The sequence below is a fragment of the Meles meles genome, chromosome 7, assembly GCF_922984935.1.
Source record: "Meles meles chromosome 7, mMelMel3.1 paternal haplotype, whole genome shotgun sequence".
Classification (NCBI taxonomy): Eukaryota; Metazoa; Chordata; class Mammalia; order Carnivora; family Mustelidae; genus Meles; species Meles meles.
Genome location: NC_060072.1, coordinates 119,061,426 through 119,076,306, shown reverse-complemented (window position 1 = coordinate 119,076,306; position 14,881 = coordinate 119,061,426). Strand labels below are relative to the sequence as shown.

At 34.5% G+C, this 14,881-nt stretch overlaps 1 protein-coding gene and 1 pseudogene across 1 annotated transcript in view; both read right to left on the bottom strand.

Moving 5' to 3' along the window:
* The window catches only part of KIF5B (kinesin family member 5B), a 49,789-nt gene that overhangs the window by 18,063 nt on the left and 16,845 nt on the right, over nt 1-14,881 (bottom strand). The window contains exons 3-14 of the mRNA XM_046011711.1: nt 10,713-10,786; nt 9,699-9,803; nt 8,986-9,034; nt 8,369-8,424; nt 8,189-8,276; nt 7,900-8,024; nt 6,715-6,819; nt 6,285-6,430; nt 5,188-5,336; nt 4,549-4,742; nt 3,243-3,311; nt 1,334-1,540 (exon numbers count right to left, since the gene is read on the bottom strand). Coding sequence (XP_045867667.1) covers nt 1,334-1,540; nt 3,243-3,311; nt 4,549-4,742; nt 5,188-5,336; nt 6,285-6,430; nt 6,715-6,819; nt 7,900-8,024; nt 8,189-8,276; nt 8,369-8,424; nt 8,986-9,034; nt 9,699-9,803; nt 10,713-10,786 — 1,367 coding nt within the window. The remainder of the gene's footprint in view (nt 1-1,333; nt 1,541-3,242; nt 3,312-4,548; nt 4,743-5,187; nt 5,337-6,284; nt 6,431-6,714; nt 6,820-7,899; nt 8,025-8,188; nt 8,277-8,368; nt 8,425-8,985; nt 9,035-9,698; nt 9,804-10,712; nt 10,787-14,881) is intronic.
* Nucleotides 11,448-13,045, bottom strand: LOC123946261 (annotated as a pseudogene).

Sequence of the window (14,881 nt, the reverse complement as noted above, 5' to 3'; positions counted from 1 at the left end):
TCCTGCTGTTCTTCCAAACGGTAATTTGATGTGCTAATAATGTGAACTCAGTAAGAGTTATAGGGGCACCTTGACCTCCATGCTATTAAATTGTTACTTTGGAGATTAACAGGGAAAAATGAATTTCTCATCAGGGGCATGAAAACATTTAAAAATAGTATTGACTGCTTTTCTTTAAATAGGTGAACACGAATAGGGAAATAAGTAGTGCACTGACACTGAGTTCAACTCTAAATGTGGTTTCTGGACAAGAAGTTGGTATTGATAGTAATAAAATATTAGTAAGAGAGCTCTTCCATGATGCTACTGCAAGTACAGTAGTCACAATCACAGTTATATACTACCTTTGGGATCACTCTAGGAGGGTGGCAAATCCTGTCTTATAGCAATGATAACAAATAAAGATGCTTATTTATTGCAGAATTGCAAGGAAGAGCCTTCACTGTGCTAGGTAGGCTCTACACCAGGCGCTGGGAATGTAACAGTAAACAAAACCCAGGTTACAGAAGTTGTGTCTCCTTCTCTTATTTTTATGTGCACATTTCTTACTTAACAGTCATCTAATAACATTACTGAACAATTAGAAGTTAAACTTATTTTTCCTTTAACATAAGACTATTAGGAACAGCCAACAAGTCTTCAAATGGCATTTTTAAATATATATTTTGTTTCTAATTTATATTTATTTTATATATATTTGTATATATTATACATAATATAGAAAATATATTTTATTTTATATATAAAATATAAATACATAAAATATTAAGAAATTAGGTATAAATATAAATTATATATTTATATATACATATACTTATATCAATATATTATATAACATATAATATAATAATATATTATATTACATATTGATATAAATATATAATATATATTTATATATATAAAAAACAATATATAATTATATATTCTAATTTATATTTCTTTATTTATTTGAAAGAGAGAAAGAGAGAGAGAGAATGAGAGGGGAGAAGGTCAGAAGGAGAAGCAGACTCCCCGTGGAGCTGGGAGCCTGATGTGGGGACTCGATCCTGGAACTCCAGGATCATGACCTGAGCCGAAGGCAGTCGCTTAACCAACTGAGCCACCCAGGTGCCCTTCAAATGGCATTTTAACTACCTTTTAACAGATCTTCAGGAACTAAAAGATAACTCTCTTCCTTCACCTCTAAGGTTTTATATAAAGGAGGAACTGAAGTTGAGGCTTGGAATGCCTTAAGAACAGATACTATCAGTATTAAGCTTACTAGAAAGAAGCTAGTTAATTTCAATTAAGAATACTTTTATTAAAATATTAAGAAAACAGAATTATAACCTACCGATTTCTGATTTAGTTCATCACTAAGCAATTCATATTCCTTAGTTTTATCTTCAACTTCCTGAGATTTCTGATCATAATTGACAGCAAGCTCCTCTAAGGCTTGCAAAACTTCTTTTACTTCTTCTTTAGAGGCATCATTTTCTGCTTGCAGGCGATTCAGTTCAGCTTGCATGTTATCTTGATCTCTTCTCGTAGATGCCAAAAGCTACGTGAAAGAGTAAAAGTATACAGGTTTTAAAAAGGTATACAAGTTTAACAAAGAATAAAATGTGGATGCTATTAACTGTGTGAACACTTATTCATTCAACAGATTTACTGACTACTACATGCAGGCACTGTGATAGACACTGTGGGAGACAGCAAGAAAATTAAAAAGACTTTGTCTTTGAAGAATCTAGTAGAAGAAAAAAAGGTACATAAATAGATGCAATACATGACGGAATGTTAACTAAGAGCCATAAAGGAGGGAGAGGACGTGACAAAGTGCTTGGCAGTACGTATGTATGTATTTATTTATGCTTGGTAGTATTTAAAACAGAGTATTTCTGTAGATTATTCATGAAGAAGGTGGCAAGAATTGGCCAATTTTAGTCATGTACAAATTAATTTAATGGAAAGGAAAAGGCATACTAGGTTCATGAATAATGAAGATAGAAAAAGAAATTAGTAGATGTTTAGAAGACACGCTTTAAAGTTTAGATTTTCTTTGGTCAAAAAGGGGTAGCACCTGAGCTATGCCTCAGGAAAACTTAGCATCAACATACAAATTTTGAACTGCAGAGAAGCCAAGAGGCTAGTTAGCAGAATACTGCAAACGTCTATGGTCAGTGGCTTTTAAGCAGGGAGAGGCATCTGGAAATTTGTAGGACTTTTTCTAATGGTGCAGAATGCTAATGGCACTTAGAAGCGGGGCCAGGCATGCTAAATGTACTATAACACACAGCACAGAATATTATAATGAAGAATTGTGTAAGATGTTTACTAGTGACCTTTCTGAGAAAACATGCCATAACTGAAGTACAAAGATGATGTGACCAGGACTAAGTTGACTGATGGTGGCTATCTCTTCTTTATTGAAGCTATATAATCTTTGCCCCCATCTCCAAAACAAACCTTGAATGAAGTACCATTTTTTAATTATCCTCCTGCTCTGCCAGATAAGATAAACTGAGGGTCTGAACTAGGTGACAAACTAAAGAGGAACTTGAAAGGACTATTATCAAAGTAAAGAAGGCAAAAATGAACAGGTATGATGAAGGTAGACATGGTAAGAGAGGAATAAAAAATGTTTCATTCAATGACATTCTCAATCCCATAGTAAGTCATACCTTAAATTATACAATTATTAGAGACAGGTCCAAGCAATTCAGAGATCAGTTATTTTCTTTCTTTAATTATCCCTTTAAACCTGTATGTGTGTTTAAGTGAGGAATGACAATACAACATTGTGTTTTTAATATTTCTTCCTTCATTTACATGTGGAAATACTCTCCATAAAGGGAGGAACAGTCTCAAGTTATCCCAGCTCAGTGTAATAAGTCTTTCTCAAGAATTAGTAAGACATGTTTTGGGGGAGAATAAGGACGTAAAACAGCACTGTATGTCAAGCAAGGAAAGTAGAAGACAGAGTTAAAAACTCCAGTAGAACTATATGAATAGAATACTGAAAAAAGTTTCCTCTCCCCTCCAGTTAGAACTCAAACTGAAAAAACAGAAAAACCTTAAGAGGAAGTGAATCTTTGCTTTAATCCAATGATGTATCATATGCTCAGTGAAGCACAGGAATATTAAAAAAACTTGTTGATGTAATCCAGTATATTCTAAGCTCTGTAGGTCCTTTTATGTTTAAATAACAGTGACAAACTATAAAGTTTTTCTGAAAGCAGTATGTAAGGTATTCAACTTACTTCTTCTTGATCCAACATTTGTGTCTTCAGTTTCTCTACCAACTGGCTCTGTTGATTAATTTCTTCATCCTAGAGTTTTAAAGTAGTAATAAATTAACAAAGTAGCTCACAACCAAATTCTATTTTCTAATACAAATAGTAAGATTATTATCCCCCCGACCAAAATATTTCAAAACTGTTTCTCTAAATTCAGCATAGCTTATTTCAATCTCCTAGAAAAAAGTTGAAATAGATGGAATTTCTTTCAATTAATAATTGTAACATCACCCAATTTAAAAAGGCTTGTTTATAAAAAAATAGCTTAAATGCAAAAACAAAAAACGTTTAAATCTATTACTGAAAATTATGGCCAGGCAGCTATTCCAAAACTGCCGTATCTGTTTAAAATACATATAAAATATCACCTAAAACCAAAACCAGAACTATTTACTTCCAATCTCTCCACTGCTCTTGTTTTCCCCTTCTTTTTCTGGTTCATAATTTATTTTTCACACTACTAACGGACATAATCAAAACAGGAAAACATTATTTCCACTTTATTTTGTTCCCTCTCTAATCTCCTGCATCACCTTTGAGTCTTTAGATCCCTGATTCTAAGAAATCGTTTCATTTAGGCTCTCCAATGACCCAATGCCGAATTTCCTCTTGAAAATTCTTCTAAAGGGAAAAAATAATTATGTCTCACAGTTTCTGCACTAAAACAGAAACTGTAATTTTGTATTTTTATTAATACAGATGACCCTTGAATAACCTGAGGGTTAGTGATGCTGACTACGCCCCCCCACAACAGAGTTAAAGATCCACATATAACTTCAGACTTACCAAAAACTTTTTTAACTCTTACTAGCCTGCTGCTGAATGGAAAGCTTACCAATGAACAACTAATACATATTTTTTGTTAATGTATTATATATATTTATATTTTTAAATTATTTATATTTTAATTTTATATTTATATTTTGTATTTACAGTTAATTATATATCTTATATAAAATTTTTATTTTATATTTAAATATAATTCATATTTTTAATATAGCAAGCTAGAGAAAAGAAATGTTATTAAAATCATAAGAAAAATTTATGTATATTACTGTATTTATTGTAAAAATCCGTATCTAAGTGGATCCATGCATTTCAAACAAGTGTTATCTGAGGGTCAACTTTACAATGATTTTCACAAGGTTAACAGAAACCAAAGAAGATGTATATAGGTCCAAGGGACCTATATACATTAAAATTAAAATTAAAAATAAAAATACCTATGCCATAACATTCTAAAACAAACTAAAACATGAACAATACCTACCTTGTCATCAAGCTGTTTGTACAATTTAGCAATTTCTTCTTCACACTTTCTTCTTTCAGCATCAGTAAAGTTTCCAGTAACTCCAATTGTAGCTGCTGGCTTATCATTGGTAATAGTAATATCCTTATCTACTGCAAAAGCTTCCAAGTTGGCTTTCTCTTTGTCAAACTGCTCATCAATAGGCACAGTCTCTCCTAAAATAAGAGAAAGCATAATTAATAAACTATCCACCTGTCTAAAATGAATTACAATTTTATTCAATTTCAACAGCTCTCACCAACTTTCTTAGCAGCTCAGTCTGAGATTTGAGAAGCTGCAATTACTTTCGACTCACCTCCATCTTCTAAATCCAGTCACTAAATCTTATAAATTTTATTGCTTCCACCCTACTGTAGGAACCTTGCCATCTGTGACTACTATAGCTTCCAAAATGGCCTCTGTACCTCTATTTATCATTACAGATAAAATTAGGATTTAAAAGATTTTATTAATTTTTAATTGATGATCCCTAATTCTTAAAAACTAAAAATGGATATGGTTTATAATTTTTATTTATATTTGTTATTAGCCTCAAATTTTATAAAATAGCTTTACATTCATATTCAACAAACTCCAAATGACATATTCATAAATTATTACCATTACGCCATCGGTTGAGTTCATTTTCAAGCCACTGAATGGTATTCCGCAGGGTCTTATTTTTTTCCTTTTCTCTTTCATACTTCTTTTTCCACTGTTCTGCAGTTAATTCTACATTTACACAAACTGTGTTCTTAATTGTTTTGGCCCTAAGAGAAGTAATTGCAGGAAAAAAAAAATGTAATTAGAATTAAATATTTTCAATTGATATCCATACGTGTTACATATATATGAAGGGGGGTGTGTGTGCATATATATGTATTTTTGGCTATGCAATTTGACTATTCTTGTTAATTATCTTTATAACTAAATACAAAGAACTGTAATTACTATAGTGCTTATTCACAAGCTAAATAAATTTGTGTCAGTTCTCAAATTTGTGAATAACTTAAAAAAAAAACAACGAACAAAACCAAAAAAACCTGATGAGGATAAAAAAACAAGGGCCCCTATTTTCCCAATTCATTTGCAAGGATAAATTAATAATAATAAAAAAATTACTGTTGAAGGTCAAAGATAAAACACCACTACCGACTTTCCTAGGTTAAGCAATTCATATTTGGCTATCTCGTTATGTGAACCTATCACGTATGTCAACAGGCTAATACAGGATTATATTTGTCAAGCTTTTCTTTATTATCTGATTTAAATGCTTATTTTCTCTAATGCTAAATTAAAGCTTCTCATATAAATTTTTTTCTTTGGTCAGAGAGAGAGAACACACAAGCAGGCAGAGTGGCAGGGAGAGGCAGAGAGAGAAAAAGGCTCCCTGCTGAGCAAGCAGCCCGATGTGGGACTCGATCCCAGAACACTGGGATTATGACCTGAGCCAAAGGCAGTGGCTTAACCCGCTGAGCCACCCAGGTGCCCTGCTTCTCATATAAATTTGACTGAAGTTAACATTTGCCTTTGATATATACTAAAACTTAATTCAAATCCAAGCAGCTTTAAAATTGGACCTTGTTTATATTATCTCTCAATTAAAAAGTTGTCTAGCATATTACAAAATGCACTGATTTGAGTAATACCTACCCGCATTTTCCTAGACTTAATAAACAAAAGACCTGTCATTTACACTTTGTATTTTAACAACTAACCTTTGACCAAACAGGAGTGTAGATTTTGTTTCAGATTCATTGTACGATGATGGAGAGCAGCAAATTACAATAGTGGTTCTACAGTTGCCACCTAATGAGTCTTGAAGGATTCTTGTCATTTTACTATCTCGATATGGAACATATGTCTATGAACATAAAAAACATAGAAGACCAATGGGTTTCTAAGGAATAAAATTTGTTACAGAAATATGTTACACTTTAAGTAAGTTACAAAGGGATTTTGGTTATTTTAACAGATTAATATTAAGAGGAGAACTAAGATCTACATACTAATACTATAAATTCCTGTAAGACAACTAATTCACACACACTGATTCAAACACACCGAATCTTTCACTCAAACATCCGTGCATCTACCATATGGATCCCCAGAAGACAACGACAAGGAAAGAGAAGAATGTGCACTCACACTCCCCTCAGCCAGAGCAGAAATGACATTGCCAAGAGCAGAAAGGGACTTGTTGATGTTCTTTGCTTCATCCAGCACAGCGCCTTCAGCTCCAGTTTTACTAACCTACATATATGATTTCAAAAGAATGAAACAAAATTTTAAGCTCTTCAAATTTTCTAAAAAGTTCAGGTCATCAATAGCCAACAAACAACAACACGAAAACCTTCATGATTTTATTTGCCAAGTATTTATTCTAAACTATCACTATTTCTTGAGCATTAGACTTCTGAGAACTTGGTCAAGTAACTAGGTGCATGACAAGAATGTCAGTAAGTAGTTAACAAATTTTATTTCAAATTTGTGCTCTTGAAAATAACAAATTTATATGTACATTTGCCATTTACTATTTGTTAACCCCCTTTGCTTCATTAAAAAAGGGGAAGCTTTTAACATTTGCTAAAGTATAATGTGGATACTGTAACTATTACAGACTGTATTTAAATATAAAAGCAAACTTCTTTTTAAAAGATGTGAAATACATATATTAAAGATAGAATAAAATAGTATGTTAACAATATTGGCCGAAGAAACACCTCTCAGAATTCGCAAAAATCAAAGACAGGCTTTGAAGGATGTGTTTAAGACTTAAGTAAAAGGGAACAGCCATGTCATTTTAATCAGAAGAAAAATTAGCAAAACGGCCAAAATGGGTACAGAGATCAATTATTAAAATATTTGAACTTATTTTAATCTTCGCATAAACTAGAATCAGACTGTTATATGGTATAGTCTGTAATTATTAAATAATCAACCAAGGAAAGAAAGGGGTACAACCAAACCAGAGAAGACTAATGGATAGTTACCAGTTTTCACAGGGAGCCCACAGCCAGTATGGTAACAGGTAACAAAATTAAGGAAAAGGATACCTAATAAAATTTATAACAATATATGCTAAACAAAATCCTCAATAAAATCATACACCTTAAGTCAAAGGTAACACCTATTGACTGAACTGGACTATGGCCCAAATGACAGTAATTTGGAACTGGTTAAGCATGGTCATCAAAGCTTTTAACTCTCAGAAATATTAGCAAATCCAATTTTATAGTTTTTAACATGTTAACAACAAATAATGTCAAAGTCCAAATTCAAGCAAAAGTTTTTAAAAATGCTTAAGTATATACCAAAATATAAAGATTTTACCTTTTCACTACCAGCTAAATCAACCAGATAAAGTTTTCCACTCAGTTTTTGTTCTGTTTGCGTGTTCTCTTGTTTCACATTAATAAGAAATATACTGTGACTCCTAGAGCTATGTTCATTCATATCTGCAATGAAATAACACAAACAACTGTAAGCAAACATGGTTTTCCCTTACTAATAATTTCTAAAGCATTACTTTACAAAGAAATCTAATGAAGTTAATCAACTTCATAAAGACATTTTAAGGCGGCTTTGTACCTTAACTAGTGTTAATAAACATCCTACTTACTTGTAACTGCTACATGTCTGTTGGACTTTCCTTCGTCAATGGTATCCATAACTTCATCTGGACTGCATACAAAACGCTCTGTGCACCCCTACAAAATAGTTTTTGAAGTATGTCAATAGCCTTAAAATTGTTTATCACAGGGCTTTTCTAAACAAGCATTCTCTATTATTTTATAAGTACCTTTACATAGGGAACTCGATTTTTATCTTCATGAACTGAAAGGTTGGTCTTTGAAACTGAAAAAGAAAAATGAAGAGTATCAGCAACATTCTCCTCAACTCGAAAACTAGCTATGAAATAGCTTATTCAATTGATTGTTTCCTTTCCCAAGTGACCTAATAATAGGTAAATTTTAAGAATACAACATATCGCTATTAAAAAAAGACTGCAGAAACAGTAGATTTAAATACAAACTAATTGAGCAATATAGAATTTTAGTCCAATGCAACCTCTACCACACACATTTGAAAATAACAATAACCCAGAGTGGTTTAATAGTCTGTCTGAGGGCAGTGAATCTAACTGACAGCTGACAGAAGACAAGGACTCATGACCTCTAACTGTAATTCAATTCTCTAATTACTACCTAAGAAACACAAACACCCATAAATATGTGCTTTAAGTAAGTTATTCAACAAGTCAAAAGCATTCAACTAACTTTAAAAGAACTTTAAAATATACCTGTTTCCTACAATTTAAGTCAATTTCATATAGGTCTCTTAGAAATGATTTCATATCTACTATTAAAAAAAGGTAACATGCTATTTTAAAATGCTAAGAGCAAAACTGTAACTTACCATCTAACAGGTCCCTTATCTTATCCAAATAAATTTCAAAGTATGAAACCTGAAGGTAAAGAAATGAAGGAAAAAAGATTAAAATTTTAAAATAATTTATTCACTTGTTCATTAAAGTTATTGGGATCCAGACTAGGGGGCAGAGTTATCAACAACTCAGCCATAGCTCATGTTCTACCAGGAAGATATGAATTCTCTAAACTGCTCATGTAACTAAATAGCAATTTCCATTATGTATCTTCATCTAAAATGAATTAGACTCATGAGAACAGTAAGAACCTTTGAGTTTAGGGCACCTGGGTGGCTCAGTCAGTTAAGCAGCTGCCTTTGGCTCAGGTCATACATGATCCCAGGGCCTCAGCAGGGTGGTGTCTGTTTCTACCTCTGCTTCCCTGCCCCATCCCCACTTGTGGTCTCTTACTCTCTCTCTTAAAAATAAACCCTTTACCAGAACAACAACAACAAGAACCTCTGAGTTTAGTAACAAACTCCTTCACTTTTATAGAGGAGGTGAAGACAAAAAAGAGACTCTGTGACCCTGTTCAAGATCATCTAATGGTATGAAGAACCCCAGCTTACTAACCCTAATTATCTTTCCACTGTAACTGTCCAAAGAACTTTTAAAATATTTTTTAAAAAGAACATTTATTATTTCTCAGAGTAAAATTATTCTAGGTGTAAAACAGAACTCAATCTTTCCCCAAGTCTTATACCTTAATATGAAATTCCAAATTTTCATCCATGGAGTAAATGTAATTAAAAATATCTTGCACTATTCTTGGAATAATCCCCATGCCTTCTGGATCATGAAGTTTTCCCTAAACAGAAAACGAAATGAGACTCAAGAAATATGAATTAAAAGTAAAAATTTTCAATCTACAATTTGCAGTAAACAAGGGACAGTAATTGTAATTGTGGCCATTTTTTGGTGAAAACAGCTCTACAAATACCCCCAAAAAATCCAACTCAACTATTACGCATTGGTAATTTATGCATAAATACTGCATGTCAACGATAAGGGTTACCAGTGGTTCTAAGCCTTTTATTTTGGATTTAGATTTTCCATGCTTGTGCAATAAAATTTTCGAAAGAGGTTTTAGTCTGTTTCTTCCACATGTCTTTATTGTTCCTTCAAGTCAAATCAACATATATGCTAGAAATGTTTTTGTTCTCTGTAACTTTATGGAATAAGTAATATGAATTACACTAAAATAAGCAGTCATTTTAGAATGCTCAGATAAATGATAAAAGCAGATGCTTTGTAGCAGCAGCGTAAGATAACAAATAGGCTGTTTTCTAGATGAAAGTTTAGGCAGGACCACATCTTACTAATAACAGCACCAAAAACTGTGGAGACATTCTTATTAAAGAGGTGCAGATATTTGGAGAGAATTAATTGCTCTGAATAGAAATGAAAACATACGAAACATTTAAAATTTTAAATTTCCATTATAAAGTAACAGGAAATTTCCATTAATTCTAAAATGCTCATTTTTTGTGGTTATGCTAATAAAACAAAGTTAAGATAGGACTTCAAGTACATAATGTCATTATTTCAACTCCAGGACTGATTAGATTGCAACAATGAGGTTATCTATATATTATATGTACCAGAGAATCCAATAAAGAGTAAATATGTTTAAGCATGATGAAATAATTTCATAAATAATGAATGAATGCACACTCTATTCTGCAAACTACATGCAAGACAGATTATAAAATGTTACCTCCATTGTGTGTGTCTTCCCAGAGGACGTCTGTCCATATGCAAATATTGTTCCATTGTATCCTTCAAGTACATCTATGAGAAAATAAGAGGTTTTATACCTCAGGGGATTTTTTTTTTTCCTCTAAAAAAGTGTCGTAAGAAATTACTTAAGAGTCTTAGAAAACACTGAAAAAATTCACATAGATATTAACTCTATTTCTCACCCATGCATAATAAAATATGCACAAGAAAATATCTGTGGGGGAGCGCCTGGGTGGCTCAGGTGGGTTAAAGCCTCTGCCTTTGGCTCAGGTCATGATCCCAGTGTCCTGGGATCGAGCCCCGCATTGGGCTCTCTGCTTCCTCCTCTCTCTCTGCCTATTTGTGATCTCTGTCTGTCAAATAAATAAATAAAATCTTAAAAAAAAAAAAAAAGAAAAGAAAAGAAAATATCTGTGGGAAGAATGATGAAGAAGATTCAGATTTTCTTTATATGAATATGAAAGACACCATAAAAGTTGAAGTTTAGTTCATGAAAGATTTATAAAGACTGAAGAGAAATAGAATATATTAATAGTAATTTTTTTTTTCATTAAACTTTGTTTTAATGGGTCTCAAAATTCTGTGACAGATTTTTGGTCAAGTTGTTTCCATTAAAAAGTACTGATTTTAAAAACTAATAACTTACAACTGCCACACACACACAAAAAAACAAATGGTCCACAAAACATTCTCCTTTCCTTCTGAAGGTTTTACGATGCATTGTTATCATTAACCAGTCTTTCACTATTAAACTTAAATGGCCAATTGACACAAACAGTTCTGAGACCGTTCTTCCACCACTGATTAAGACTGGGGTGGCAGGTATTGGGGATAATATTCATTTAGCCTTCTGAGCTTTTCTGGGCAGACTTGGTGACCTTGCCAGCTCCAGCTGCCTTCTTGTCCACTGCTTTGATGACACCCACAGCAACCGTCTGTTTCATGTCACGAACAGCAAAACGGCCCAGAGGAGGATAGTCAGAGAAGGTCTCAACACACATAGGCTTGCCAGGAACCATATCAACAATGGCAGCGTCACCAGATTTCAAGAACTTGGGACCATCTTCCAGCTTTTTTCCAGAACGACGATCTATCTTCTCCTTCAGCTCAGCAAACTTGCAAGCAATGTGAGCTGTGTGACAATCCAGCACAGGTGCATATCCAGCACTAATTTGGCCTGGATGGTTGAGGATAATCACCTGAGCTGTAAAGCCAGCTGCTTCCATTGGTGGGTCATTTTTGCTGTCACCAGCCACATTGCCACCACGAACATCTTTGACAGATACATTCTTGACATTGAAGCCCACATTGTTCCCAGGAAGAGCCTCACTCAAAGCTTCATGGTGCATTTCAACAGACTTGACTTCAGTTGTAACATTGACTGGAGCAAAGGTGACCACCATGCCAGGTTTAAGAACACCAGTCTCCACTCAGCCCACAGGAACAGTACCAATACCACCAATTTTGTAGACGTCCTGGAGAGGCAGACGCAAGGGCTTGTCAGTTGGACGAATTGGTGGCAGAATGCAATCCAGGGCTTCAAGCAGTGTGGTTCCACTGGCATTCCCATCTTTACGGGTGACTTTCCATCCCTTGAACCAAGGCATGTTATTTAGTACTTGGCTCCAGCATGTTGTCACCATTCCAACCAGAAATTGGCACAAATGCTACTGTGTCGGGGTTGTAGCCAATTTTCTTAATGTAGGTGCTGATTTCCTTAACGATTTCCTCGTATCTCTTCTGGCTGTGGGGTGGCTCAGTGGAATCCATTTTGTTAACACCAACAATTAGTTGTTTTACACCCAGTGTGTAAGCCAGAAGGGCATGCTCACGGGTCTGCCCATTCTTGGAAATACCTGCTTCAAATTCACCAACACCAGCAGCAACAATCAGGACAGCACAGTCAGCCTGAGATGTGCCTGTAATCATGTTTTTGATAAAGTCTCTGTGTCCTGGAGCATCAATGATGGTCACATAATACTTGCTGGTCTCGAATTTCCACAGGGAGATATCAATGGTGATACCACGTTCACGTTCAGCTTTCAGTTTATCCAAGACCCAGGCATACTTGAAGGAGCCTTTTCCCATCTCAGCAGCCTCCTTCTCGAATTTTTCGATAGTTCTTTTGTCGATTCCACCACATTTGTAGATCAGATGACCAGTAGTGGTAGACTTGCCCGAATCTACGTGTCCGATGACAACAATGTTGATATGAGTCTTTTCCTTCCCCATTCTGGTTTAGGTTGAGCGGTGGTTTTCACGACACCTGTGTTCTGGCGGCAAACCCGTTGCGAAAAAGCTAACAGTAATTTTCTTAGAGATGATCCACCTAAGCAATTACTTTCTCTCCAGCCCAGATTACTTTCTGTGGTCAATGAAACACAAATTTTAAATTCCATTGTTTATGATCATCTCTTACATAAGTGCACATCTCAAATGTCTTTACGTTGTATTCCAAAGCTTTATGTGATCTCAAAGGAAAAATTTTCTGCAAATTTACATACAGATATGAATTCATCTTTACAAACAGGATTGCTGATTAGTGGTAAACTGGTAGTTAAAGCTCACAAACCCACACAATAGTCCTCCTTATACAAGCATCAAGCCCAGCTGTACCTCAAAAATAAATTTTCAAAATACCTGTGAAATTAAAAATAAAACTGTTCTAGTCCTTGTATGTACTCCAAGATCTATCTTTAATTATCTTCCTTTACTAGGCTGAAGGGAAAAAAAATGCGTAACAAGGTGACCTTCTGATTCTCAGTTTATAGGGATTTGGTTTGTTCTGTTTTGGTTTTGTTGACAAAAAGGTACTATGAAATTACATTGTATTCCAGAGGAAGCCAAAGTAAAAAGAGAAACCTCTGTTGGAAATAGCACATGCTAAGTAAATTAGTAAGCAGGCCAATCCTTTTTTAAAACTCATTATTTAAAAAAGAAAAAGAAGGATCTCAACACTGGGCACAACTAACTAGATATTAACAAATTTCCTACAGGCACATTTATTAATGAGAAAAAGAAGGTACTTATTTCCCTGGGAAAATTTAAGAGAACTCAAATCACATTTAAAATAGGAGGCATTGGGGGGTACATGGGTGGCTCAATAGGTTAAGCATCCGACTTGACTGGGCTCAGGTCATGATCTCAGGGTTTTGAGACTGAGCCCCACGTCAGCTTAAGACTCTTCTCTCCACCTCTAACCCCTCCCCCAACTCACATAAAAAAAAAAAAAAAATAGGGCTCCTGGGTGACTCAGTTGGTTGGGCAACTGCCTCAGTTCTGGTCGCGATTTTTTTTTTTTTTTAAAGATTTTATTTTTATTTATTTGACAGAGATCACAAGTAGGCAGAGAGAGAGAGAGAGAGAGAGAGAGGAAGCGAAGCAGGCTCCCTGCTGAGCAGAGAGCCTGATGTGGGGCTCGATCCCAGGATGCTGGGATCATGACCTGAGCCACCCAGGCGCCCCTCTGGTCACGATTTTTGAGTCCCGGGATCAAGTCCCACATAGGGCTCCCTGCTTGGCAGGGAGTCTGCTTCTCCCACTGACCTTTCTCCACTCATGCTCTCTCTCATACTCTCTCTCTCCCCCCCTCAAATAAATAAATAAAATCTCTTAAAAAAAAAACTGCAGTATTTCTGAACAAGAAATCATCTGGAGAACGAAGTATAGACCCTTTCCAATTCACTCCCTTACACATAATTGTTCTCAGTGTATCAATGTCATACCTTCTGCTTAAGGATGTTTTTATCAACCAAATAAAACCTAAGGAAAAAAATCCAATTTTTTTTTATATCCATAAAATACTGGTGGGTGAATTAACAAGTGACTCTCTCAAGATCAACATTTAGTAGCATATACCTATATTATAGTATAGGATATTACAGTATACCTATAGTTATGTGAAACTATATTATATGAGGGCCTTATAGTATACTATATTTACAGTTAGGATATTACAGTATACCTATGGTTATGTTAAACTATATTATATGAGGGCACCAAGGACAGCAAATGCATACATTTGTTCTGGGAACTTCAAGCATAACCTTAAACATGATTACAGAGATTATGGAATATTCAACATTCAAATACTTACTGAGCACCTGCCATGATCTACACTCTGCTCTCGGTGCAAGAGATATTAAC